Raw genomic sequence first — 27,200 nt, forward strand, 5'->3', positions numbered from 1 at the left:
GCATGGCTTTTATTGCAGTTCCAGGGAATGAATAATGACTTTCTTGGTCTTCAGAATGTCCTCTAAAGAAAATAATGTTGGAGTTGTGCAGGCGGGTTGTGCTTAATAGTGTCTGGCCATTTGTCTAAGTCATTTGTGCAAAATACCAAATGCTTAATAAAAGCAAAAGAAATTAATTCAGAAATGTGGCCACAAACCGATAACAACGTATGCCAAAATGACAAAACACAAGAGTATGAAAGCACTAACAATGCATTACACCCTCCTTAGATTGGGTATGTTCTGGACTGTGCACGTCCAATGGCAGAAAAAAGAGACCGCAAGACCACACTCATATCTTTCCTGGATTTGCACTGGGTGAGCAATGGGACCAGAGGTGAAGAGGTCATGACCAAATGCAGAGGACACTTAAGGGCCAGACAGGTCAGGACCTTGTACCCAAAAGTTACAGGAGGCAGGGTTCATGATGAAGCCCCTCTGTCCTGTCCATTATATTATGCAGAAACACCTTGGCGAGAAATCTCATCTAGCACATCCCTGAAAGGCATATGAGAACACCCAGGGTTCAGAGGAGGCGCGGTCCAATCAGCAGAGAGCATTCAATGACATGTGAGCTCTGTGACATTGCACCAATGTTCCAGACGCTTGTCCCCCATTAAAGTGTTGCCAGATTTACTGTTCCCGTGTCTTTTTCATCCGAGAGTGATTCCCTGAGGAGAATGCATGAGCGTAGCACCTGCCTCATCGGCTGAAGTCCTGATTTTCATCCTGAAACAAGAGCCACTATGACCTTTTGGTGCTTCTACCTTGTAAACACACCACCACAGACTGCAAATGACCAGATTCAGGGACTAAGGGATGGTCCTGTGTGTGCAACATGCATGTTCAAAATTCAGTAACTGGTTAGACCTCGGGCATCCCAGTAATTCGTTTATTCAATTCTCATAATCACTGTGAAAGACTTTGTGATTTGTCAACGCAGCATTCCACTGGAGCCAGATTTGGTGATACTTTCAATGCAGTTTCAGTGACAGCAACATTATGGATTGCATGTGCAGGATATGTTGTCTGATGATAACAGCGTACACGCAGCCACATTTGCTTATCACCAGAACAGTATGTACCAGTGTTTGGTTTACATCTCTTCAAACATGGTTGTTTTTACTAGCTCAGAGTAGAGTCGAATACCCGAAAGCCTTAAATGAAATAAACTGGAGCTCTGTCTGCCAGTGGTGGTCTCCTCTGTTGGAGAGGGAGGGGTGGTAAGGGACAGGCGTGATGGGAAACATCTCTGGAACACAATAGGACAGGAAGTGCTCTGTAGGCCAAGAAAAGGACGCGCCTCTCCCTAAAAACAGCACAGAACTGGATAATAACTGTCATAACCTCTGCTCAGTCTGGATTGGACAGTTTTTGAAATCCGGCAGTATGTCCATGAGGTTATCTGTACCAAGTTGAGCCTTGGTTGTGTACCTGATCTGTTTCTCCATACAGTTGTGCTTCTTGTTTCTATTCTGTGCTTTGTTTTTTAATCTACCTGAAGAGAGAGAGAGATTTAATTATACTTCATCCATGAGATGCATCAGAAAAAATGGAATTTTGACCACAAAACGTATTTATGTCATAATTCTTAACGTAATGCAGTTGCCCGCTGACAGAAAGTCATTTTGTTCACAGAAAACTTTGACATTTTGCCCGTGCAGTTATGTCCTATCGTTAATACAGCGCAGTTTCAGGTGCTCGTGTCAATTACGTGAATAAAAAATGAACAATTGCTTTTGACTTCTGTGAACAAATTAATGTGACAAAATGTGAATGGAGTTCATATTTCTGTGGGCAAGACGAGCAAAGGTGTAAGCTGATTATGTCGTTCAGTTTGTGCCACGGAATATATTTTGCGCACAGAATGAACATTCTGCCTCATAGTTTCCAACTGGTCTTTACTGAGATGCAATAAAGGATGCTTCTCCCACATATCTTCATGCAAACAACTCACCGTCATTCGCCTGGGACGGAATGACATGCACATTAATGTGTGCCCAGCAGCTCTGATGAGATTAGTGGCCCTCCCCTCCGACCAACGCCTCCTACTAAGAGCCAATGAGATGCAGAGACCTCTCCCCTGCTTCCTTCTACTCTGATGTTTCCCAGTTCGAGTCTTGCGCTGATGACTTGGGTTAAAAACATCTACTCCTTCATTAACATCTACTGTATTCCTGTTTTTTTTTTTTGGCTGCTTTATGATTGTTGTGAATGTAGAACGAAACATAACGAGAGAGACCCTTTGTGATCATGCGAAGAAAGGACAAAGCACTTGTTGCTATTCATTAAAGAACAGTCCCAACCCGCGGCCGACCCTTAAATCTACTTCAACCAATTTGACCTACATTTCTGTCTGAGGCCCTACACTCGAACAGTTGGGTGACAGCGGAGGCCTAAAGTGGTCCTGTGAGAAACTGCCCGCTGAGATGAGCGCTGGTCCGTGGAAGGAGGTGAGGGGACGGAGCGTGTGAACCCTCCCAGGGATTAGACATTTCTGCCCCTCCTGCCGGGAGCTACGTGAGCAGTTCCCATCCCACGGTGAGTGCGCAATTTGTGGAGCGTCTGGGCCCTCGGCCACATTTTGGGTGAATTTAGAAAAGGAAGGGCTCACCCTGTCACTCGGCTACCATTTTACAGCCAAGCCCGTATTTTCTGTGCAGACGTCCGAAGGATTAAGGCTGGGCAATTATACGATCTTGAGTCTTTCTCCGATTCCATAGACCAAAAGCATCCTGATTGGTTTACTGCGCAAAATACGGCAATCAGATTTCAGATTTTTCTCATTTTAAGGAGGTTACGATAACTTTGAAAAATGATAACTCTTATCGGTACAGTGGAACATGAGCCTGAGTCTGAATTTCACAAGCTGAATTTGAGCAAGCTCGAATATTGGCTCTTCAATTTTTTACTATGACGTTACTGGCATTGGAAGTTATACACTCAAATAATTTACAACAAATTTGTAGATACAGACATACAGTATTCAGAAACGCTGGTTTTCTTTTGGTATTGATGTGTTCATATATTAATAAACTGTTTATTATCTCTGGTGTATTTGGTTTCAGACTGGCAATATCAGAAGAAAATTGATTGAAAAATCAAAAGTATATCATGATTTTTTGCCATATCACCCATACGCCTATCAGCTTCTTCCTCCTGTACCACAGATAGGTTCCAATATGTTTTATAGACTTGCACTGGTTTGGAATCTAGTGCATGGTTCAATGTTACCCAGCAGCCCCCTCATAAAAAGAGCCTCTTTGTAAAGTTTAGTTTAATTCACTCCACACTGGTTGTCCAAACCCACAATGGCAAAAAAAATACATTGTTAATTGTTCATTAAATCACTTCACTTTCATCTCTCCATGAAGGGGTCAGCTGAAAATCATAAAAATGCAGGGAAAAAAAGGCAAATTTTTCCGCCTTTGCTCCAATCCACATAATATCCCAGTTCTGGCTGGCAATGTCCAGTCCCTTAACTGACTGTATCATGGTAATACCCCCATCTTGTGGTCAGAGATCCATGGCCTCCTCACGTTTACACCAGTGGGTTTGGGTGAAATATGGCCAGCAAAATGATTTGTCTAATAATTCTCATCATGGTCTTCATCTGTGTGCAAATAAAACCATGAAGCTGACCGAGCTGAAGCAGCATCTGCGATTACAAACCAGGCAGAGGGAACCAAATAACCTAAACTCACAAATTCATCAGCTGAATACATTTATTTTGTCATATTTTTACATCATAAAAATCTCAGATTGATATTACATTTGTTGAGCAGTTCGGAAAAGGTTATATATTTTTGTGATAATATATAACACTAATTAGGTGTGCAGTTGATCACACCCAAGAGTCCATACACACAAACACACACATATGCACACATGCCTAGTGGTTAAAGAAACGGAGGTAATTAGAGGTAATCAGAAGGTTGCTGGTTCGAATACCGAGCTGCCGAGGTGCCGCTGAGCAAAGCACCGTCCCCACACACTGCTCCCTGGGCGCCTGTCATGGCCGCCCACTGCTCACTCAGGGTGATGGTTAAAAGCAGAGGACACATTTCATTGTGTCACCGTGTGCTGTGATTCACAGTGACAACCACGTCACTTTCATACACCGGTTCTTCTTTTTAACATTTACTAAGCACTGCAGTTTACGTGCAGGAAATCTTTCCCATGAATCCATTAAAAGTCCAGATTTAACCACATTCCCACATCTAAGTGATTCTTGTCACATGCCTGCTTTCTTACTTACCCTGGATTGTTGTCCCTTATCAGTTGTATAACTGGTCTATTCATACACTGGCACTGAGGCTGGCATTTACCCACTGAGGTCAGCAGAGACATTTTATCTGCTGCTGCTTCCTGTAAAGAGCTGGCAGCCATGCTCCCATTCTGCTGTGGGTTCTGACATGATCACATTAGCATGGCTTACTGCTCTAATGCCTCTACTAGCAGAACCTCAAAAACCATCAGTAGGCCAATCTCCTGGGGTCCTGGACACTTTCGGTCCTGAACCGCTGATTTAGGATCAGCTTGGCTGGCCCGTTTCCTAAGCCTTATCACCACGAACAAGACATGGAAGCTGACTGGCGACTCTTTCTGGTCCCCCGTTCCCACAGGGCCTGATTGGTATTCTCAAAGCTGACGGGGACCACATTGCCAGCCCAACAGCGGGGCCTGAATATTCATTTGGCATGTGGCTGTGTGTGAACCCCGCTTTTGCGTGCTCCGACTGGGCTCTCAGACACTGCATTCATCTGGGTGGAAGCCACGTTAATATTTGGGGTGAGCTGAACTTAGCCGTGTGGTTAAGGGAGACCGGCCCACTGGTTTGAAGTGTTTCGGTGGGACGAGTCAGCCTGGTTTGCAGTGAATTAGGCCTTGGCGTGTCTGACCTGCCTCTGGGCCCTGATCAGAGGAGGGCATTTAATTAGCTTTCACCACCCGCCACTCCATCACTCTGCAGGCTTCCCTCCTCCACTCACCAACTCCGGGGCATGAAAGCTGTGCTCAAGCCTCACAAAGAGTCTTCCATTTACCCTTAAAGCTACTTGCTCCAGGTCCTGCCAGAAGCCTTTTGCCAAGTACATGAATTGAAATACTGCGCTGAATTGAACATTGTAGAATAATTGTAAAAATCAGCTCTCAATTACACTACCGTTCAAAGAGGGCCATTTAGAAATGTTGTTAAAATAATACCAGATCAATCAAAAGCCATATGCAGACCTATTTAATGTAGTAAACAACTATGGTAGCTGCAAACGGCTTATTCATTTTGTAATATTTTCTATTCAAATGCAATAGGCTAATACAGATTTTACACTATGTGGTTAAAACAAACTCCTCAAAACCTATTCAGAGCAGCCAAGGAGGTAAGAGACGGTGCGCCTCCTTTATTTTACTGGCTCTGGTAAGTCAGCAACAGAATCTAAATCCCAATTTATGCTGTGTCTTTCTAAGAAGTGCATCATGCAAGTCCGTCCTAAATCATATTAAAGTCTTGATACATGCAGACAGATACATAAATACAGTTATATCTGAAGTGGATAGGGCCCAGCTGGAATGGAAGCCCAGATGTGTCCCTACAAGCCTTGCCTACAAGGTCATGCAAAGCAGACTTGTTTTATGGTAGAATCCTCTAAATCACTCTGAAATCACTCACATTATAAGTCATGAAATTTTGCATCAAACCTATTCATGCCAGAGGCAATGGGAATTCGCGACTGCTGCTGCCAGTAAGTTATGTGCTCCTGCTCATTCACCATTTTAAGTTTAAAGTTTTTTGTGTCCTTTGTACAGTGCCAAAAGTTTTGAGAACAACACAAATAGTGGTTTTCACTACGTTTGCTGCTGCAGTGTTTTTAATTAATTTTGTCAGTTATTTCTGTGGTATATTGAAGTATAGTTATGAGCATTTTATCATTTTTATTGACAATTGTATGCATCCTATCAAGTCAACTTTTTTTTTTCAAGACCTCTGCAATTTGCCCTGGCATGCAGTCAGTCAACAATGGCGACCCATTCCTTCATAATCAGAGCTTGGAGTTTGTCAGAAATGGTGGGGTTTTGTTTGTCCACCCAAGGTGTTTCCTGGCCATGGACACGCCCCCTCTCCTGAGTTCTAGGGTAGGAGGATCTGTGTGTTGTGGTACATGCCAATATTCCAAACCCTCCTCAGGTTAACTGGTAGTCTGGTAGTCAGGAAGTCCTTGATGTTTTTGATGATCTAATAAATGGTTGATTTAGCTGCAATCTTACAGAGTGAAGTGATTGTCACATGTGATACACAGCAGCACAGCACATGGTGCACACTGTGAAATTTGTCCTCTGCATTTAACCCATCACCCTGAGTGAGCAGTGGGCAGCCATGACAGGCGCCCGGGGAGCAGTGCTCAGTGGCACCTGAGTGGCACCTTGCCGGATCGGGATTCGAACCGGCAACCTTCCTTAACTGCTAGGCCACCACTGCCCCTTAGTAGCAGCAGTATCCTTGTGAAGCCCTTTTCATGCAACACAGTGATGACTGCACGCATTTCCTTGCACATAACCATGGTTAACCGAGCAAAAACAATTATTTCAAGCGTCACCCTCTTTTGAAAGCATCCAGTCTTTCTATTCAAACTCAATCAGCAGGACAGAATAATCTCCAGCCTTGTGCTGGTCAACAATCTCACTTGTGTTTTTTTGGGGGGGATTAAGTTCATTTTAATGGCACTCTTTATAATGTTCTGGAGTATATTCAAATTCCCATAATAAAAAAAGGAAGCAGCAAACCAGTATTTGTGTCATTCTCAGAACTTTCGGTCACGACTGTATATGACAAATCAACAGGTCCATTATCTTTGTTCTGACACGTATTTAAAACAATGTAATTGGTTGATGAGTTTATTTACAATTCAGAAAAATTGTAAGTCTAATTAAACGACCAAAAAAAGCATGTTCAGTCTACAAAAATCTTAATGCATGAGATTCAAGAATATTCTCATATTCTTGGTCTGGCCCAGATCCCGCAAAGACACTGTAGAGCATTTCAATATTTGATATTCTCTGCACACCAGTGATGAATGCGGAACATTCTATAGACTGACAGTTTCCATTAGGAAGGGTGATGTCCAGACAACATACGTGACTACAAACCTCATCAGTTTTGTCTTTGAATCATTGCTAGCTGCAGAAAAATAGATTTTTCACACCGCAATTGCTGTGCATGTGTTTGTGACTTAGGGTGACCTAAATGTTTGTCTGAATCGAAGGTGACATTCAACGACTTCAGACATAAATGTTATCTATGCATCTCAGATAGCGAGACCCATTTCCTGTGCAATTGGAATATTTATTGCATTATTTTATTTACTGTGAAAATGGGCCATCTAAACTCCAATAATGTCATTCAGGAACAGACTATATCCGCATGAAAAAGTTACTTCTTCACATTGGGAATGTTTTTTTTTTCTGTTTTATTCAAGAACTCCTTTATCTTATCTACAGTATTTTAATAGGTCAATTTTATTTTTATAAAGATAACACTTCACCTCTGAAAGATAGCATGACTTTATAAAGGTTCCTGCTCTGGTCTTGAATGAATGCAGGCATCCGTAGTCAAAATGCTGAGGTGCTTCATTTTCAGTCTGGTGTGCCTGGTTGTTTCTGAGGGACTGCTAAGGTAAGAGATGGAATATGTCCTCTGCAGAAGAGTTCACCCACATGCTCATTTGAAAAGCTATAAAAAAAAAAAAACAACAACCTCAGTCAACTTGCTGAAGCTTTTTAGTACAAGTTGTGCACATTCTTCCACTTTGATGTACACTCTATGTTCTTTACACAGGATCCCTCTGAAAAGCCAGAAGGACATCATTGATGAGCTCAGAGAGCGTGGAGTGCTTAAGGAACTGCTGAAGCATGCTCAGTACAGCGCAGACTCATCCTACACTGAAACGCTGGTCAACCAGCAAAACGTGAGTCCACCTGCAATGTAAATGACAAACAAAGACTTTATCTCTAAATTTGCACTCAAAGCCAGCCAGCAGGAGCACAACATTTTAAGTTTTAGTCTAATTTTAAGGTAACCAAACAAACCCCCCAATCGTAGGCAAATTGGTGATTGGAGCTCTTCAAATGTAAAGTAAATATCTGGTCAACCTGTAGTAAATAATAAACCTGTAAGTGCTTGTTTTGTTGGTTGTCCATTTAAAAATCATTTTTTTAAGTAACATTACTCGCCTCAGTGGCACCTAGGTGGTTTGGGATTCGAACCCGCAGCCTATTAGCCCACTTGGCCACCACTGTAGTTGTCTATTCTCTATGCGAATTTGTTACATTTTATTACTGACATATTTTGCCACATCTGATCTACAGACCGCCTACTTTGGAAAGATTGGTGTAGGAACACCGCCGCAGGACTTCTATGTCCACTTCGACACCGGATCTTCCACCCTCTGGGTAAACTCCGTCTTCTGCAGCAGCGACGCCTGCAGTAAGTGGTTCCACACAGACAGCTGGAGCGCCCTTCGAAGAGTGAGCCGGCCTTATTTAGCGGCATAGACCATGCAGAGGTGCTGCTCTGATCTTTTCAGGGGTCCCACAAGTGTGGGATTAACTGCCGCCAGAACAATGCTTTGCTTTGTGCCCTGTATAAACTGCGATTAAAAGAGCAGCGGGCGACACTGTAAATAAATGAAGCCGCTGAAATGCATGTGAAACGTGAATGTGAATAATGCCGGGAACGCTGGCGGCATTTGCAGCCACACGAGAGCCATCAGGCCGGGGGCCTTCATTCGATTAGGAAGCCCAACTCATGTTACTGGCCTTACAGCTGGATGGGAAAAGCCACGCGGCACACGTGTGCGTCGCCACAAACTCGGGATTTGACACCATCGGCCTCCATCAGATCATGTGTCTCATGCTGATCCCTCTGTTGTACCACAGAACAGCATCCCCTGTTTAACCCAAAGAAGTCCTCCACATACCACAGCCAAGGAAAGCCCTTCTCCATCCAATACGGGACTGGAAGCCTCACTGGCGTCCTTGGTTCTGACACTGTCACTGTAAGTCTAATCCACCGCTCTGTTCTTACAAGTTCTGAATGTTCCAGAACAACAGCTGAAAAGCATTTGTTCTCAGATCGGGGGACTCAAGGTCCACGACCAGACGATCGGTCTGAGTAAGACGGAACCCGGCAGCAATTTCGCCCGGCCTCTGCATGACGGACTTATGGGCCTTGCTTTCATGCCTGACAAGCACACAATTGTGGACACCATGATTAAAGAGAACCTCATAGAGGAGCCCGTCTTCGCCTTCTATCTGAGCAGGTGCAGCGTGGTCACTGCATTTTATGCTATTCATGCACAGACGCACATAAAAGCTAACCCAACACACTCCATGTCCAGGAACTCCAACCAGGGCAGTCAGGTGGTATTTGGAGGCACAGACCCCTCTCAGTATCAGGGGGACATCAGCTGGGTCCCCGTGGAAAAGGGCAGCCACTGGCAATTGGTGTTTGAAGGGTGAGAACAATAACATGACATACGCCATAAAACGAAAATGATGCAAATGAATAAAGATACAGACTTTCTGGACATGAAAATGCCGACAATGAATTCAAGTAGAGTGGAAAATGCTATAATTAACTGCTCACTGATGCTAAAAGGTTATTAAATTGAGGTTATTGTAACAACAATGGCAATACTATAAATTATAGATGTAATATTATATATTTACATGAATTATAATTATATATTTACATTTATATGCATGCATTTAATACTATTATGAGTTTGTCAATAACTGCTCATATTCAGGTTTGAGGTGAACCACAAAAGCACGGGCTGGTGTAGCAAAGGCTGCGCTGCCATCGTGGACACCGGCACTTCAATGTTGGAGGCTCCTCCACAGTACGTGCAAAAACTCCACAGCATGCTGGGAGCTCAAGCAGGAGACGGCGGTCATGTGAGTGACATACTGTACACACCCACCACTGCGTCGTAGCCGCACCGCTTTACTTGGTGAGGGTTCAGACCGAACGGACGGAGGACTGTAAACGTGGGTATTTTCCCATCTGATGTTTTTTTCCACAGTATACATTCCACTGCGGCTCTGTGAGCAGCCTGCCCACATTAACCTTTGTCATGAATGGAGCCCACATCAAACTGCCCCCCTCAGCCTACGTGCAGGTGAGCTACAGATATGAAACAATGCAGTTTTGACTGGTGAGGTTGCAATGTTGTAATCTTTGAGTAATACTGAATAATCTCAAGAGTTTCATCTTTGCATAATGTTTATATTATATATAGCCTAGTGGTTAACACACTCGCCTATGAGCCAGAAATTCAAATTCTAATTTTTTATTTGTCACATAAACAGCCATACATGGTATGATATGCAGTGAAATGCTTTTAATATGCAGTGAAAGACCCAGGTTCAAATCCCACTTACTACCGTCGTGTCCCTGAGCAAGACACTTAATCCTAAATTGCTCCAGGGGGGACTGTCCCTGTAACTACTGTAACTACTGTAAGTCTCTCTGGATAAGGGCGTCTCATAATTGCCGTAAATGTAATTGTAAATGTACATGCAAACCTAGGATATGTAAAATTACTGTTAAAATTACTGAATCAATGCTGTATTGAACACACAGGAACACAACGGACATTGCAAAAGCGGAATCAAGGCTTCCCACGAGAAGTACAGGGACGGCAAGCCCAACTGGGTCCTGGGAGATGTGTTTCTCCAGAACTTTTACACAGTGTTCGACCAGGGCAAGGCCAGAGTGGGTTTTGCCAAATTGGCTTAGAGTTACAAGACATGGCAGAAGTGCTCCAGAAGGGGTCAAAAACCTCTTCACATATCTCACTGTTCACTTAGTAACTCATTATAAACTACTTAATCAGTAGTAGCTGATCAAGGTTTGGGTTTGTCATTGTGTAATTTTTACTGGGAAATTCACCTTTCTTATTGTGTAACCATTACAAGTTAACATAGACATTTCCTCATTAAATTTAAACATGCACTGGAGGTCATCCTCGTGATTTCATTCTGTACATGGTGCATAGTTTACTTCTATTTATTTTTATTGCCCCAACATTCAGCCGCATTAAATTAATCCGTTCTATCACACCGTGGGACAAGACATATTGTTCAATTTAATTTCCATTAGGAAAAGAAGGCAAACACATCTAAACACAACACACATGCACATGCAGGCCGCTGGTTACCACGATCATGGCTTTATGTCGCTATGCAAACTCGCATTGCACACGCTCCTATAAGGTTTTACAAAGGAGCGAACGCTAGGACTGTGCTTGTGTGTGTACCTGAATCTGAGTGTTTGCACATGGTAAAAACATCAAGTAATATATTCTTGTAAAAAAACATATTGCGTACCCCTATGAGGAAATTGCTTTTGCACCCCAGAAAGTCTTTCACAGTCCAGTGGCATTTGACATTCCTTTCGCGAATACCTGTGCCATTCCTTCTTGCTGGAATGTGGAAGTATGCAAACCGATCTCTTAACAAGAGCGAGAGAGAGTCGACGGAAATGATCTGCCTCAGCTTGTTGCGAAGTTCGGCAAAAAAATGAACAGAAATGTGGGGCCTTTCTTCTTCTGTGCATTCAGAGTAAATGCAGCATGTCAGGAGGAATTTATTACCTCCCAGGAGCAAAAACACACCCTCTGCTGATGGTGACAACATTGGCTGCCTGACCTGGACAGCCCAGTCCGGGGGGACACTCCGCTGTGGCACTAATTACTCAGTAGCTCAGTGGCAGTCCCACAAGAACAGAGCGGCCATCATCGTGCACATTTCAGTCTGATCTGACGTGCCCTGCAAGAGCACAGTGGCCTGTCCATCTTGGTGAAGGGCTTTGAGCAGCTACAAAGGAGACAGGGCAGGAATTTGTAGGAGTCCGTGGTTGCCAAGCGCAAGCGGCCCATCCACTTGCCAAGAATTAGAAGGGAGACAAGAAGAATCCCTATTGCCAAAAAGTGTTAACAAAAATGCTGCATAAAAAGGCACATTCATCAAAGGACAAAGAGACATGGCTCCACGGCAATGGGGTGGGGGGAGAGGATCTTCCGTCCATCTGATGGATCCGTCTGAGGGTTTTTTTTTCCCTGTAGGCATGATGGGAGCACACAGACGAGACCCTGAGAAAAATCAAATTGCCTCCATGCACCTAATCTATCATGTGAACTGTCACTAGGCTGGACTAAGCTTGTGTTTTACTGTTTCTGTAACTCTATTATCCGCTAATGACAGTCTTTGTGTCGTTTTTTTCTGCATTTTGAAAGCGGGCCCTGACCGCCTCATTCGTGGGTGTTTTTGTCCTTTGGTCAACACATTGTGAATGTTAACTTCACACCTTATGCGACCCGGTGTTTTGCAAAACACTAAAACGTGCATCCATTGGATTAACGCTGGACGGCGCCCTGATTTGCACTTTCTTTGGCCCATAATTCCCCTGTGAGTCATAATGGCTTCGGTAATGGTAGGTAAAACAATCTCTTCTGTTTGTGTCCCCGCACATTCCTGCAATCCTCTTGTGACTCTGAGCTCAGAAATCTGAAACGGACGCTTCTTTGTGTTGACTTTCGTGGCACTTATCACTTATTCGGGGCACTTTAAACTTGACTTTCTTATATGTAACTTTAGGAGCCTGTTTTTTTTCCAGGACACTAAAAGTCACTAAAGACTTAAGAACTGCAGAGATTGGTTAATGAGAACCTATCAAATGTCTTTATTGCTGCCCTTCATTTGGGAATGCCACAGCCAAGGCACGCTGACACATTAAGAACGGGATTTAAATTTCCCTATAACAATCACTCATGAATAAAGCGGCCGTGGATTATGCTTGAGGAGGAAGGCAGATGAGTGAGACAAGCGCGCTACGGAGGCGGCAAGCGCATCAACAGGTCGCAGGGCTCGTCATTTGATCTCCATTCCAAAGTAATCAGCCTGCTGCTTTCCTTCCCCCACGTCCTGATGGGATGCGTCGCCCCTTCTCAGCGGCTTCCTGTGTGTCCTTCGAACCCCAGCAGCCAACCACAGGTAGCAAAGGACGATCCCTAAGCCCCCACCAAAGCTTGTCCTCCTCCACTCCCAACCATAAACTGGTCCAGATGTTCACACGGTGATGTCGATGAGTTGTAAACAACCCTGCTTGACCCGAGTGTGTTTCTAATATCACGACCACTGGTTTCCAGCCTCTAGGCAGCTGGAAACGACTGTAGTGCATAATAACAACAGCCCCTTCCTCTTACAAAACCACAGTTAAAAAAGATCTAATCAGAAACTGCGTGCCATGCAGTCAGAGAAATACATGCTAGAAACACCTCGGGCACAGAGCTGCAAACCGAACAAGTTAACACCACAGGAACTGGTTCCGAATGGTAACGGTCCAGGAAAATGCACATACAGAGATGTCATGATCATTTATTTCAAATGAATTAACTTTGTAGTTGACAACGAGTGACCAAAATAAAAAAAAGTGAAAAACAACTTGGTGCCTCGGAACGGGACTTGAGGGTATGAGCGAGAGCCCGTTGCCGTAGAGACGCAGCATAGAGGCCACACTGTTTTCCCTCCCAGCCAGCAGGAGTCTAGAATGCTGGAGGGCATTGTGGGTAACTTTCACTCCGCCACATACCTTATGAGATAATTGCAGAATGCAGGGGACCCCCCGCCAGGAGGCTGTCACACCGTTTATTGTGCCCGAGCGAGGGGAGCAGAGCAGTGCTGCTTTGTGCTGACAGTGAAGTCTAAAGCATTTAGTGTGTCGTAGCCGGGACGTTTTGGGGAAGAAAGGCCCCACCTTGGCTTAGTCCGGCACATTTTTCACCCCCCACCTTGAAAAAAAGGTTCTTAAAATTCAAAGTCACTACATTAGGCAATTTAATCAAACGACTGTCCTTGTCCCAGTGTATAAAGATGTGAGGGACATCGATTTGTTGACCGATGAATATCCAACTCCAATACAATAGTTGCCAAAAAGGCCCCTAACAGCTCAATATTGCACCCAAAAAAACGGTGCAAATCGGAACTATGTTCCTTACCCACTAGGCCACAGCTAGTGCGATTATCTGGCTTTTGAGAAGATTTCAAGTTGTACAAATGTGTTTATATGTATTCATAAAGTCCGGTTTGATAAGGGTTCCCGTCCCACGCCTTCTGGGAAAACAGCTGGAGAGAAGAAGCCAGCATTGAGCTGCCGCTCCCCACAGCTGGGCCTGCAGACGGCCGGGGGCTGGACGAGCGACAGCTCGCCTTTGATCCGCAAGCCTTAGGTGTGGAGGATTCGGGGGTGTGGTGGGGGGGGGGTTGTTTTTCTGAAGATGGGATCTAAAAATAACACCAAGCACTCATCTCCGGAACAAACATGGCCATTCAGCCGGGAATGAAAGGAGGACAGCCATGACAGCGCTGACAGGGGAGGGGTGGACCAGGTCTGAAGAGTGACTTCTAAGCGCACATGTCCCTGCACCTGACTCCCGTGGGGTCTCTTTACGCACCCTGGGCGGTCGCTCGCCACCGTTAACGTGGCACGGGGGGGGTGCGGCGGAGGTCAGTCAGCGTGGGTGCGAGGTTGATGTGGGGCCGGGGCTTCGTCGAGCTGACGACGGGCCACCCCGATACCCGCCGTGTGCAGAGGGGCAACTTCAAAGGCAACAACAAACACCCCCCCCCCCCCCCCCCGCCTCCTTGTTCGGGTCATGGGCGAGAGCGGTAAAAGGCGATTAGCCCAGTGGAGGTTTGCACGAATACAAAGTCAAGGGTGGCAGGGCCGCCCCGCAGCGAAGGAAGACGGTCGTAACAGTTAAGATGTGCACGAGCACGCACGGGCTGTTTGTCTTTGAAAGCAAAGACAGCTACCTGTCCCTGCCCTCCACCAGGGGAAATGTGCATTAACCTGATTGCACAATCCTTCAGGCTATGAATGGCACTCCAATTTTCCCCTTGAATTCAGCCAAATTGAAATAATAGCCAATTAAAAGAGAGGAAAAAAAATGATAATTAACTGTTACGTCCCGGCAAGTTGACTCTGCACGCCAGGCTAATAAGAAATGAGATAAAAGCAGCTTAACGGATACTTCTAGCCCTGCGCTGCTGAAAAGAGGTAACGGGTAGTCTCCCACCCCCCCTGGAATTCCCCGGCACCACCCACCTCCACCCGGATCCGCGTGACACGGGCGCACCACTGATGCATCCCCAGCGGGGCGCCTCAGAAGGTAAAAGTGCTGATGGGACACGCTGCCAGAAGAGCCTTGTCACACAGCTCACATGCGACTTTACCTCGCCATTAACCCTCCAAATACTGAAAAGAGGAGCACAAGTGATCAGCTAAAGGCGTGGTAGTAGCCTAGTGGGTAACACACTCGCCTATGATCCAGAAGACCCAGGTTCAAATCCCGCTTACTACCATTGTGTCCCTGAGCAAGACACTTAACCCTAACTTGCTCCAGGGGGACTGTCCCCTGTAACTACTGATTGTAAGTCGCTCTGGATAAGGGCGTCTGATAAATGCTGTAAATGTAAATGTAAAACACACCTTGTCTAATGGTTGTATGCCAATTTTTTTGCCACTTTCAGCCGATACAAATACATGTCAGCGATGTCCTCACGCATTTCCGTCATGGCATCAAAGCAGCTTTATAAAATTTGGGCCCTTGAGGCTGCAAATGTGGAATAGTATTTGTAGTAGTGTAAGTACTGTAGAGTACAATTATTAAGCACTCAGTCCAATTTAAAAATGACAGTTTTGACATTGCGTCAAAGTTAGCACGCTAGCCAAGCCACCAAACACAACAGTAATAAAAAAAAATAGGAAAGTGAAGTGATTGTCAGCAGCACAGCACACGGTGCACACAGTGAAATTTGTCCTCTGCATTTAACCCATCACCCTGAGTGAGCAGTGGGCAGCCATGACAGGCGCCCGGGGAGCAGCGTGTGGGGACGGCGCTTTGCTTTTTTTTTTTTTTTTTTTTTTTATATATTTACATTTACATTTACAGCATCTATCAGACGCCCTTATCCAGAGCGACTTACAATCAGTAGTTACAGGGACAGTCCCCCTGGAGCAACTTAGGGTTAAGTGTCTTGCTCAGGGACACAATGATAGTAAGTGGGATTTGAACCTGGGTCTTCTGGTTCATAGGCGGGTGTGTTACACACTAGGCTACTAACACCCTCCCTCAGTGGCACCTCAGTGGCACCTCACGCGGATCAGGAGTCGAACCGGCAACCTCCTGATTACAGGGCTGCTTTCTTAACCGCTAGGCCACCACTGCCCCACAGGAACTGCTGTCAGTACCCGTTCTGTGCGGGCTGCTTTGTATATCCTTATTTATTCTTATGGCACTTTCTCAGGTATAGATGTAACAACGAAAAAAACTGAAAATGTGCAAAACCATTCAACCATGAGCAACCATCACCATTGCTCATTCATCAGACAGTAAATAGGAAGTTCGTCCACACTTCCGATGGAAGCCTGTCTGCATTCTGCACCAGGTTCTGGGATTCAGCACTAGGGCACAGTAACCGTTGTCTTTTGGGAGCGTCTGTCGCTCAGCAATCTAATCTATTAGTTTTTCAGCATGTTTTTCTCGCGAGAGACTTCCTCCCTTTCCAACCGTACAGTAAAACCCTCTGACCTGTCAAAGCGAAAACACATTGAGGGATGAAAAAGAAAAAGAAAAGCAAACCAGGGAACACATGGGACCAGGGGGACACCCGCCATCTACATCAAAGCGAGAGCTTCGTCTCCAGGACTCAAGCCTGATTCTGACACCGAGCCTTCACATGAGGGCTGTTATCACACCTTCTCGAGCTCCGCTGAAAGGCCTGAGCGCAGCGCAGGGCGGCGAGGGCCCGCCGCATCTCATTTATCCTGATGGACGCCCCACCCAGGGGCACTAATGAAAGGAGAGGGCCGACGTCTCTGTTTTAGGGGCCCCGCGGCGGCCCCACGCACGCACATACCGCACATTGCTCTGGAGGTGATCAGCCCCGTCACAGACAAAAGGAAGAACCTATAAATCAAGAGTCAGTAATAAGACGCTGGCTACAAGCCCGACGTGGCCTGCACATGCACCAGGCCGCCCTTCCGTCTGCATTTCCTCCTTAAAAAAAAATCATAATAACAGTAAATCAATCTATGATAAAGAGAACCAGCACAATTCCAGGGCTCTGCGACTCCCAACGACTTCACCCATTTACTGGCTCCCATCCCTGCAAGCTGGGGCAGTGGTGGCCTAGCAGTTAAGGAAGTGGCCCCGTAATCATCAAGGTGCCACTGAGCAAAGCACCGTCCCCACACACTGCTCCCCGGGTGCCTGTCATAGCTGCCCACTGCTCACCAAGGGTGATGGGTTAAATGCAGAGGACAAATTTCACTGTGTGCACTGTGTGCTGTGCTGCTGTGTATCACATGTGACAATCACTTCACTTTACCCAACCGCTCAAATCCATCCACAGAGGGTGCAAGAAATGTCCATGTCAGTCTAAATGTCCAAATCAGTCCATGCCCAGTACAAAATCATGGTTATTAGCACAATTCAATAATGTAATTATTGCTCATTTTTTTTCATATTTAATTGCTTGCCCCCATGGACACAAGATGAGCCCCAAGAGTCGAGTCCCAACATGGGGACGTACTCCTGGCCTCTTCCTCGAGACGAGACACGCGCATCGGCTCTACCCCCACGTTCTCCTCAAGACCACTGCAGAGTGTGGACTGCTGCTCCTCAGCCAACTAACCTTTTCAGCCTCCCCCTCCCCGCAGGGACCACCCTGTCGCACCAGATCCCACCTCCCGCCAGTTTTACGAAGGGCCGGCCAAAGGAAAAGCAACAGACCTGGAAAACACCGCCTGGAGGTCCTGACGCCCACACTGTTGTCAAGAAGTCTCGTGCGGAGAAGGAGACCATCACAACACCTCCGGGTCCGCGTTCAACTCTAGCACCTAACATCCTGCATGGTTTCCATGCCGTACCAACAAAAAAAAAGGAGGAGGAAGCTGCTGGCGCTCAGTAATTTAAAAGCAGACAAGCTTATTACACATCATCTCAATTACAGTCATTAAACCCCACAGCGCTGAACATAATTCTTTTATATGAATGCACCCTGCATGAAAGTGCAATTTGTCTTGTTTAGCAGCAAACACGGTCCGGTAAACACATGGCCGTCCATTCATGGTCATGGTCAAGTTCATAACAGATTGATTTATTATTATCATTTTTTTTCAGGGTGGTAGTAGCCCGCCTATGAACCAGAAGACCCAGGTTCAAACCCCACTTACTACCATCGTGTCCCTGAGCAAGACACTTAACCCTGAGTGTCTCCAGGGGGGACTGTCCCTGTAACTACTAGATAAGGGCGTCTGGTAAATGCTGTTCACAAGTTCACAAGAGGAAGCCTCAGAGCCACCGTTCGAGTCTACCTACTTTGGACAAGTGCTTCTTCTCTTCTTTCTTCTTCTCCTCATGTTGCTCCAGAGGCATCTGCAGGAGATCGTCTTCACAACAGATGAAACTCACTGTGCATCCCATCCAGGCAAGTTCAGAGCACGGCTCCGATGAGCCATTCACAAAAAGACAATGAGGTTGGAGGGGGGGACTTCACCTAAGATGAAGGTCTTTATGGTCCCCGCGTGGAAAAAGAAGTTCACAGCTCGCCTCTTCCTTCACAGGTAAGACCTGGCAACTCAGATCGCGCAAGGATTTGGCACGAGGGCAACTTTTAACAAGCCATTTCGTCTCTGAACCGACGTGCTTGAAGCCATTTTAAGGGTTGAAACTGCTCTGAGCCCCAGACCCTGGCAGAGACCGGTGTGCCGTGTTTTTTCCCCGGCGTTCTCCCGTGCATAATCACGCATTCGGCTGCGCTCCCGCTGTTCAGGAAGAGGAAGGATTCTGGAATGGGGCAAGAAGTTGGGATGTGTGTGTGTGTGTGTGTGTGTGTGTGTGTGTGTGTGTGTGTGTGTAATTCAACTCTCCCTCTGTCCCTCCCTTTGACTCTGCGTCCCTCTTTTGGAGAGGCGCGCCGTGTTGGGTACACACGTGTGCGGACGCATTCCACTGCGCCACGCACCCGCCCCACGTACCTGCGCGACCACCCCACACACCCGCGCCAAACACCCACCCCACGCACCCGCGCGACCACCCCGCGCCACTGCGCCAAACACCCGCGCGATTACCCCACACACCCGCGCCAAACACCCACCCCACGCACCCGCGCGACCACCCCGCGCCACTGCGCCAAACACCCGCGCGACGACCCCACACACCCGCGCCACGCCGAACACCCGCCCCACGTACCCGCGCGCCCACCCCACACACCCGCGCCAAACACCCACCCCACGCACCCGCGCGACCACCCCGCGCCACTGCGCCAAACACCCGCCCCACGTACCCGCGCGACCACCCCACACACCCGCGCCAAACCCACGCACCCGCGCGACCACCCCACACACCCGCGCCAAACACCCACCCCACGCACCCTCGCGACGACCCCTCACACCAACGCCACGCCACCGCGCCGAACACCCGCCCCACGTACCCGCGCGACCACCCCACACACCCGCGCCAAACCCACGCACCCGCGCGACCACCCCACACACCCGCGCCAAACACCCACCCCACGCACCCGCGCGACGACCCCACACACCCACGCCACCGCGCCGAACACGCACCCACGCGTCCACCCCGCGCCACCGTGTCGCCACGGGACCTGTGTGGCCATTTGAGGTCAAATCTATGATCGTTTCATTTTCCTGCACTCTAATACTACAATCGCTTCTTTATGTTTTTTTTTTTTTTTTGCACTTGACTTCTATTATGTAAAATTAGCCAACAGTTTCAATCAGTCTTTTATTTAGACTTGTTTTTCAAGTTATTGCATTTCAAAAGCATTTATATGATTTGCAGCGGCAATAGCCTGTCTGTAGAGAAATAGCAAAAGCCACCTTGTCTACTGTTCCGACAGGCTTTGGAAGTTCTAGTCCAGGGGTCACCAACCGCGGTCCTGGAGGGCACCAGTCCTGCACGGTTTCCGCCACGCCTCATTCAACTCAAGAGCTGGGTGATTACGAGGACAGAGGTTGAATCAGGGGTGCTACATGAAGGTTAAAATGTGCAGGACCAGCGCCCTCCAGGAGCAGGGCTGGTGACCCCTGTTCCATTCCAAATCAATAGTTTAACACAAACCACAATTTATATGTTGAAATCATCATTGTCGAAGGATCATTGAAAGGCGGATGCTTAATCGATATTGTCCCGAGGGCCTAGCGGTTAAGGAAGCGGAGGCAAATTCCAAAGTGCCATGTTTCCACCGAGGTTCCCGTGTGCGAGGTACCATACAGAAGACCTTTTTAATTTTAATACTGTATATCACACACAGTTTACTGCAAATCAGTCGCCAGCCTGGTTTAGATGGCCTGATGGGTGGATCCGTTTGGTTGGTTGCTTCCAAATACAACCTCCTATGTCAGCGGAGAACATTGAAAAAATGGATTTCAGGTAATCGCTCTGCAGCAGCCAATCATTCTGTTCTCATAACAGAGCAGTTTTCAGATAACCCCTACCCCCGGTGTAAAGGCTGAATAAAGGAATATGTTTGTGCTAAGGGACAATAAGTGAATTTTAACCTCACGGGATGTCATATAACAACCACACATCAGAGCTCCCTTTATTAAAAACAGTTACGCAGTTACGGAGTTCTGAAAGTTTGTAGAATGTGGAAAACCCATTTATATAAAGGACAACATCCTTGTTGGACCTGAACATGTTAAAAACTAATACAACTCTACTCAGAAATAACTACATGAAGATCCCACGCACTGTGTGAACAGTTTGTGTTGATTGGCCAGACAAGCAAGATAAGAAATTCCATAAGTAATGATTTCCTTCCTCGTGCTCCCACTCTATTCAGCAACAACGGCCTCTGAGGGTTGGGTTCAAAGGGAGTGTCCCCCCTCAACGCCAACTCTTTGGTTTGTATGTCTGGAGGTCATCTCATGTTCATATTTAGTAGCGCTTGCCACTGGTTTGGTCAGTCTGGATCTCGGTGAGATATCGAAGGCAGAACAAGGGAAGGCTGTCCAATCCGCTCCGGACTGACTGCGTAGGTATTGATGGGGATTCATGTTTGAAGGAGTGAAATAAGAGGGTGGGTCAGCCAGATGGGGGCTTGGGAGGGGTGTTATTTTTGGAGCTGTGCCTACAATTTTATGAGCCTGGCCGATCCATAGCATGCCAGTGTCTGCCAGTGACAAAATTCCTCCCTTTTACAGCTCAGTCCACTGTGAAGCTTCCACAAGTGGGTCTCATTTAATTTTTGTGTTATAGGATATCAATATTGCAATTACATTACATTACCATATGCAAACAGGACAGCAATCAAGCTTTAATGGCTAAAGTAGAATCATAAGAACTAATCATAATGGGGAAGTATTGAGGATGCATGTCATTATAATATTTCTGGCAGTTTATCAGTGTGGCAAGTGTCAGAGACTCAATTTTGGCCATCATGGGCTGCCAGTGTAGGTAAGTGGGGGCAGTGGTGGCCTAGTGGTTAAGGAAGCACCCCCGTAATCAGCAGGTTGCCGGTTCGAATCCCGATCCGCCAAGGTGCCACTGAGGTGCCACTGAGCAAAGTACCGTCATGGCTGCCCACTGCTCACTCAAGGTGATGGGTTAAAGGCAGAGGACAAATTTCACTGTGTGCACATTGTGCTGTGCTGCTGTGTATCACATGTGACAATCACTTCACTTAAAAAAAAAAAAAAGAATTTACCTCTTAAAAATCTTAATTATCAAAAATCTATTATAATCTGATAATAAAAATACTTGTATTTAAAAAGTGCATCATTATGAAATTGCTAATTCTTACAGCACTCCCTCTCATGCATTACATTTTTTAATTCTAAAATGAATCATAGACTTATTATAATTAATGGCCTCTTTGTCGATGTGTATTTTTTGACGTGGAATAATAATTTCCAATGTGACTAAATGCAATGGTTTCAGAAGAGAAACCAATCTGCCTAAATCTACTCAGCACTAGCACATCTGTAAGTGCAGATTTTAAAGACCCCCTCAACTAGTGCTTATGGGCTTTAAGTGCTTGTAGAAACCTCATACATCTTTTTCCTCGAGACCCTTTTGAAAGTGAAATTGTAAATGCCAGCACTTTGAAATGCAGCTCACCTGAAAAGATCTGTCCTGACTTCTCTGCATTAATAAACTCTGGCTTTTGACCATACCACTGCAAATGAGCACATTGATTTGTTCAGACAAGTCTGTGGCTGTGCAAGCTCACTCAATTATGCAGTTATGATCCTAGTGACAGGGGTAAGTGCGTGAAATAATCCATCGGGACAAGCCAGTATGGAGCAGGAAAGTGTGGGCAACTGATATTAACTCGCAGGGCCGAGTAGGTGAACGTGCAGCCTGTTGAAACCCGCCGCCGACGAGGTGACCTGCATAGTCTGAAGGTGAAGAGAAGCGGAAAGCACGGTACATTGCTCTCTCTCTCTCTCTCTCTCTCTCTCTCGGCCGGGGCTGTGGCGAAAACAACATACCAGCAGCGGTAAACAGAACTATCCCTTTATATCATATCTGCTCACGCTTGCTCCTGACATGTGAGGTCTGCTCTGAATCAAGCTGTTCTCACAAACATTCCCAAAGTAAAAGTGGATTAGGATCATTTATCAGCATTGGTGGGAAACAGCCCTCCACAATATACTCTTCAATACTCAAGTCTTTCTTTTCAGAATAAAAACGGAGCAGAGAATTTCCTGTACTTAAACACTACGCATCAGCTCGAAATGAATGCATTTTATTGTCCAACATAAAATTGGTTGCGACATCCATTCCGTTCCAACCTCACAATGCAACTGGCTTCCCCACAGAGCAGCTGGGATCTTCTGCATTACACGGTTAATGTCTTGCATTAGGTCAATGCGTGAAATGTTCATTTTTATACATATGCTGAGAATCTCGTTTTGAATGTAAATCTTATTTAGAATTGAAACTTTTTAATGGTCCTGTGACTTCTAAAGATGTGTGATCTGGTTCTTATTGATGCCTAGTCGGCCCAAATCTCTCCTGCGGGGTCGCTGGTGTTTTTACAGATGCAGAGCTGGATGTGGTGGATGAAGCAGCATATTTGGGGAAATCCTTTCATTTTGATATATGTGATGTTGTCCGGAGTGGACTAAAAAGGACTTGAGGAGACACTCGCTGGCATTTCTCTCTCGTGAGTAATGGGGTGAATACAGTGAAAGCTTCACAGTTTCGTCTTCAAAGCTAAAGGAATATCTTTTCAGGTTTCCTCGGAACAGTTTTGCACAGTCTGTTGACTGTTGCAAGTGGTGTCTTCATAGATCCAGCTCATCCCATAGAAGCTTGATTGATCTGGAAAATAATGGAGAGCAAGTCAACCTCTTAGAACCTTGTTGAACCTCAAGCCATTCTCAGACCATTTTTTGCAGTGTGTCAGCATGCAACTTTCTGCAGAAAGAGAGCACTGATATGAGGGAATAAAGTTTAAAAAAAAAAGGCTGTGCTTGCTCAGCAGAAATGTTTAGGTAGGCTGTATAATTCTACATGAATCCACGCTGATGCAGTTTGGCCAAAGCAACAAAGCTACACCAATATACCCCAATATACCCAAATATACCCACTATTTACAGAATTTTGAGTTGCTTTTATTAGATTGGATGACACAGGCCAGCCTGTGGTTCACATTTACATTTAGTTAAAGGAACGGTCCTCCTGGAGATACTCAGGGTTAAATGTCCTGTTCAGGGACATAATGTAAGTTGGATTTGAACCTGTGACTTTGAGCTCTTCTGATTCATAGTAGGTTATCCACAAGGCTACTACCATGTTTACAGCATATACCACCATACTACTAAATGTGCAAAAGTGAGCTTGACATTTATAGCATTTGTCAAACACCACTGTGTCTTACGTGAGTACTTTAAAATGGCCATCATAGACGTCCCTTATTTACTTCACTGGGGACTGATCTGTAAATACAGTGCATCCTTTTTCCCACATGTTACAGCCTTGTTCCAAAATGGATAATTTTTTTTGGGTCAGATTTCTACACACAACACCCCATAATGACAACACAAAAGAAGTTTACTTTACTTTTTTTTACAAATTTATTTAAAATAAATAGTAAATTTGCCCAGACCTGAAGTAAACATTTTTCACATTGTCGTTATGTGTGTTGTGTGTAGAAGTCTGAGGAAAAACATCCATTTTGGAATAAGGCTTCCACATAACAAAATGTCGAAAAAGTGATGCATTGTGAATACTTCCCGGATGCACCGTACCATTAGTACCACTCAGTACCTAATAAATATTCATAAGAATCCTTTTTTAATTTTAGTATTTCCTTTAGCTGCCCATGGCCCTGGTTTGCCTTAAGCTTTTAGGCCAATGCAAACTGGGAACATACTGGCCACAGCTTTGGAGACATTATGATCCAGCATCTAGCCATCAAAAATTGGTCCTTAAAGTCAGTCAAATCCTTACCCTTGGCCACTAGGTCCTGGTAAGCGTTTCCCTCAAGCAGCCAGTACCAACCCTTTGGGACTCTTGAGTTTGCTTTGATCCAACTATGCTTATTGAAAGGTTCTCTGCATATTTCGCCCTGTCTGGCTCTCAAGCACTTCCTCTCAGAAGCCTCCCCAGCAGCCTCACATTCATCTCTGTGTCTGTCCTCAGGCAGGCCATGGTTGCTGATCCTGCACCTTGTTGCCAGCTGGACAGGTAAGTCCATTCGCTTTTCTCTCAAATCCTGCCAGCTTCTCAGCTCACGCCTCCCACCCATCCATTTAAAAAGGGACTAATCCTTTAATGCTTTGCGTGGAACATGGTGGGTGACCTGTCAGAGAACAGCTTGAAGTCCCCATGGGAAGATATTTCTTCTTCAACCTGAAGCCTCCTGACTTGCTTTTAGGGAACCATTTCTTGATAACTTTTGTGCTGAACAAAATCCTAATTTTACATGGGAGTTTGGGTCACTCGCGAAATTATCTTACTTTTCTCCTGTATCTGTGGTTCTTACGTTCATTTCATGTACCTATTACAGGTGAGATGGGAGTATACACACACAGGCATACACACACAAAAACACGGGGACATCATGTGCAACTTAGGTGTAATGCCCCTACTTTAATGGTAAATGTCAATTTGTGTCAAATGTCTTCAGCACCAATATATAATGAATTGTCTATTTCTTGCTAATATATTTTTGTATCTGACCTTTTGACCATAAGGAAAAGCCACAAAGATTGTACAAGAGCAACAACAACATTGCTTCCTCTTCCTGAAACGCTGAATCATTCAAAATTGCAGTTTTATGTTCACATGACTGCCATGCTTATTGCTGATGGAGCTCGTGAGGAGAACTGACCAACATATTCATTACAAGCCTGCAGATCAAACTGGTTCTGTGTGAAAACCATCCTCTGTAGTATATATACTGTAGTTATTCTCTATCAATAATCCCACAACCCATATCCAAAGGCCATTGTCTTCATAATCCAAGGCTGCTCAGATCTCTCTGGTGACCCGTCGCTGTAATCTGAGACTGTTCTGGGACAAGAGGAAATGCCTTCTTAGAGAGCGGCACTGTACCCATACCTGCAGCTCCCAGGGGCCGGCGGGGCACAAAAGCAGCTCTGTGAGAGGCAGCAGAGGCCCGGGCCAGAGCAGCTCTTATGTCCTGAGAGTGGCGTGTTCGCTCGGCCACTTAAAGCAGCAGGTGCTGAGAGGGGACGTCTGCTTGCGCTCCTTTGGCCCGACTGCATTCCCAGGCTGCCATACGATACAGGAGTGACGGGGAAAATGCTGCAGGAGCCCAGAACCCGGATTACTGTGGGACACTAGGGAGAGTTTTGGGCAAAGTAAGACAGTCTGTCCGGGACTGCCAACTTCTAGGAATTCATCAGAGCTAGAGTAATGCACAGTCAGGCTAGTAACAAGGCAATATGAAATGCAAGGAAAATCATTTTTATTTATTCATAACAGTTTGACTGATGAACGTTTGATGGCATTTACAGATATTGTTCACTTCATATAAAATACACATTATGATTGTGGGATTTCAATTATTGCTTTAAATTGTTTTTGAATCTTTACATTTCTTGAATAACAAGAATTAGGCACGTCACATATTTATTTTGTATTCTATACAAAAATGTATATTTTTCACTGTTGCCGCAGTGAGCTGTTGGAAGTACATTTCCCCCTGAATGAAGAAAGTCTTATCTAAACTTATTGTATTATTTTATCTTGTCTTTAGTAATTAATTACAACTGATAACCATTTGTGTCGTTTTTTTTTTACTCAGCTTTGTTTTCTTTCTAGGATTTCATTGATTAGACATTTTATTATTTTTTTTTTAGATTGCTCTTGTGTCTCTGTGTCAGGTGTCTCTCTGTGTCTTTGTGTGTCGTGCCGGTCATTCCATAAGTTCTTCTGGGATCAGTACATTTTTCTGACTCTGATTATCTAATGCTATAATTTTTGTCATGGTTTATGTTCATTGTAGCCCTTGTCTATTGTTGTCCAGTTATTTATGTCTCCTGTTCTGTGAATTTGGATTAAACAACCTGCCAAAATTCCCCCCCGGTGTGAAAAAGCATGTGAATCGTTTGGAACCAATCTGATTTACACAGAAATGTGACCTAAAATAAAAGTTATTTTTTGGAGACTGGAAAACACCACATACCAGCAGGAGAACCTCATCCTGTCTATGTGTAATATGCCGGTAGTAGCATGGCAGTAGTAGCTTAACCACGCCCTGTCTTGCCAACGCTGTGTCTGACTCCATGTTTTTGCCCTCCCTGTACCCGGATATCGTTCTCTGCTTTCCATGCCATTACCACCATCCATCAGTCCACCATCAGCTTTTTTCTTGTCAAGGTGCATGTGATGTGTTATGAATTTTGTTGCCTGCAATGCGGGGTCTAACATATTCAGTGGGGTCTGGCTCAGTCATAACAGTACATTAACAGAGCACTTTTGCTACTGCTGTATATTTATTATCTCCGCGAATACACTGACACCAGTGGAGTCTGGGTGCTTATCAGTAGCTAAACATCAGATCGTGTCATCAGCTCTCGGTGAAAAATGAAACTGCTTCGA

The 27,200-nt window shown here is 45.4% G+C and overlaps 3 protein-coding genes and 1 long non-coding RNA gene across 5 annotated transcripts in view; 3 read left to right on the top strand and 1 right to left on the bottom strand.

Annotated features, from left to right (window-relative positions):
• Positions 1-18,923, bottom strand: part of tns1b (tensin 1b) — a 152,792-nt gene extending 133,869 nt beyond the window's left edge. The window contains exon 1 of one of the 2 annotated variants that reach the window (XM_028990927.1): positions 18,480-18,923. In XM_028990927.1, coding sequence (XP_028846760.1) covers positions 18,480-18,584 — 105 coding nt within the window. In that variant the 5' untranslated portion in view covers positions 18,585-18,923. The remainder of the gene's footprint in view (positions 1-18,479) is intronic. The other variant, XM_028990933.1, reaches the window with a different exon arrangement.
• Positions 7,650-10,834, top strand: LOC114796605 (gastricsin-like). The gene is made up of 9 exons (XM_028990939.1): positions 7,650-7,708; positions 7,871-8,000; positions 8,401-8,518; positions 8,971-9,089; positions 9,166-9,353; positions 9,432-9,548; positions 9,843-9,990; positions 10,119-10,214; positions 10,679-10,834. The coding sequence occupies exons 1-9, from the start codon at positions 7,650-7,652 to the stop codon at positions 10,832-10,834; spliced, it is 1,131 nt and encodes a 376-aa protein (XP_028846772.1).
• LOC114796862 (extensin-like) lies at positions 18,663-19,780 on the top strand. Its single transcript, XM_028991370.1, has 3 exons — positions 18,663-18,724; positions 18,934-18,964; positions 19,073-19,780. The coding sequence occupies exons 1-3, from the start codon at positions 18,663-18,665 to the stop codon at positions 19,778-19,780; spliced, it is 801 nt and encodes a 266-aa protein (XP_028847203.1).
• Positions 19,781-24,783: 5,003 nt separating this feature from the next.
• Positions 24,784-26,367, top strand: LOC114796609 (uncharacterized). The gene is made up of 3 exons (XR_003750762.1): positions 24,784-24,818; positions 25,141-25,229; positions 25,328-26,367. It is a non-coding gene; the product is annotated as an uncharacterized LOC114796609 (long non-coding RNA).
• Positions 26,368-27,200: the final 833 nt, after the last annotated feature.

This window comes from Denticeps clupeoides, chromosome 9, assembly GCF_900700375.1.
Source record: "Denticeps clupeoides chromosome 9, fDenClu1.1, whole genome shotgun sequence".
Classification (NCBI taxonomy): domain Eukaryota; kingdom Metazoa; phylum Chordata; class Actinopteri; order Clupeiformes; family Denticipitidae; genus Denticeps; species Denticeps clupeoides.

What these genes read in the sequence shown, in the direction of transcription:
- LOC114796862 (XM_028991370.1), top strand. Translation starts at nt 18,663, where the DNA reads ATGAAGGTCTTTATGGTCCCCGCGTGGAAAAAGAAGTTCACAGCTCGC. An exon ending in GCTCGCCTCTTCCTTCACAG is followed by an intron (nt 18,725 to 18,933) that starts GTAAGACCTGGC and finishes CCCGCTGTTCAG; the next exon opens with GAAGAGGAAGGATTCTGGAA. An exon ending in ATTCTGGAATGGGGCAAGAA is followed by an intron (nt 18,965 to 19,072) that starts GTTGGGATGTGT and finishes TCTTTTGGAGAG; the next exon opens with GCGCGCCGTGTTGGGTACAC.
- LOC114796605 (XM_028990939.1), top strand. Translation starts at nt 7,650, where the DNA reads ATGCTGAGGTGCTTCATTTTCAGTCTGGTGTGCCTGGTTGTTTCTGAG. An exon ending in CTGCAGCAGCGACGCCTGCA is followed by an intron (nt 8,519 to 8,970) that starts GTAAGTGGTTCC and finishes GTTGTACCACAG; the next exon opens with AACAGCATCCCCTGTTTAAC. An exon ending in CCCCCTCAGCCTACGTGCAG is followed by an intron (nt 10,215 to 10,678) that starts GTGAGCTACAGA and finishes TTGAACACACAG; the next exon opens with GAACACAACGGACATTGCAA.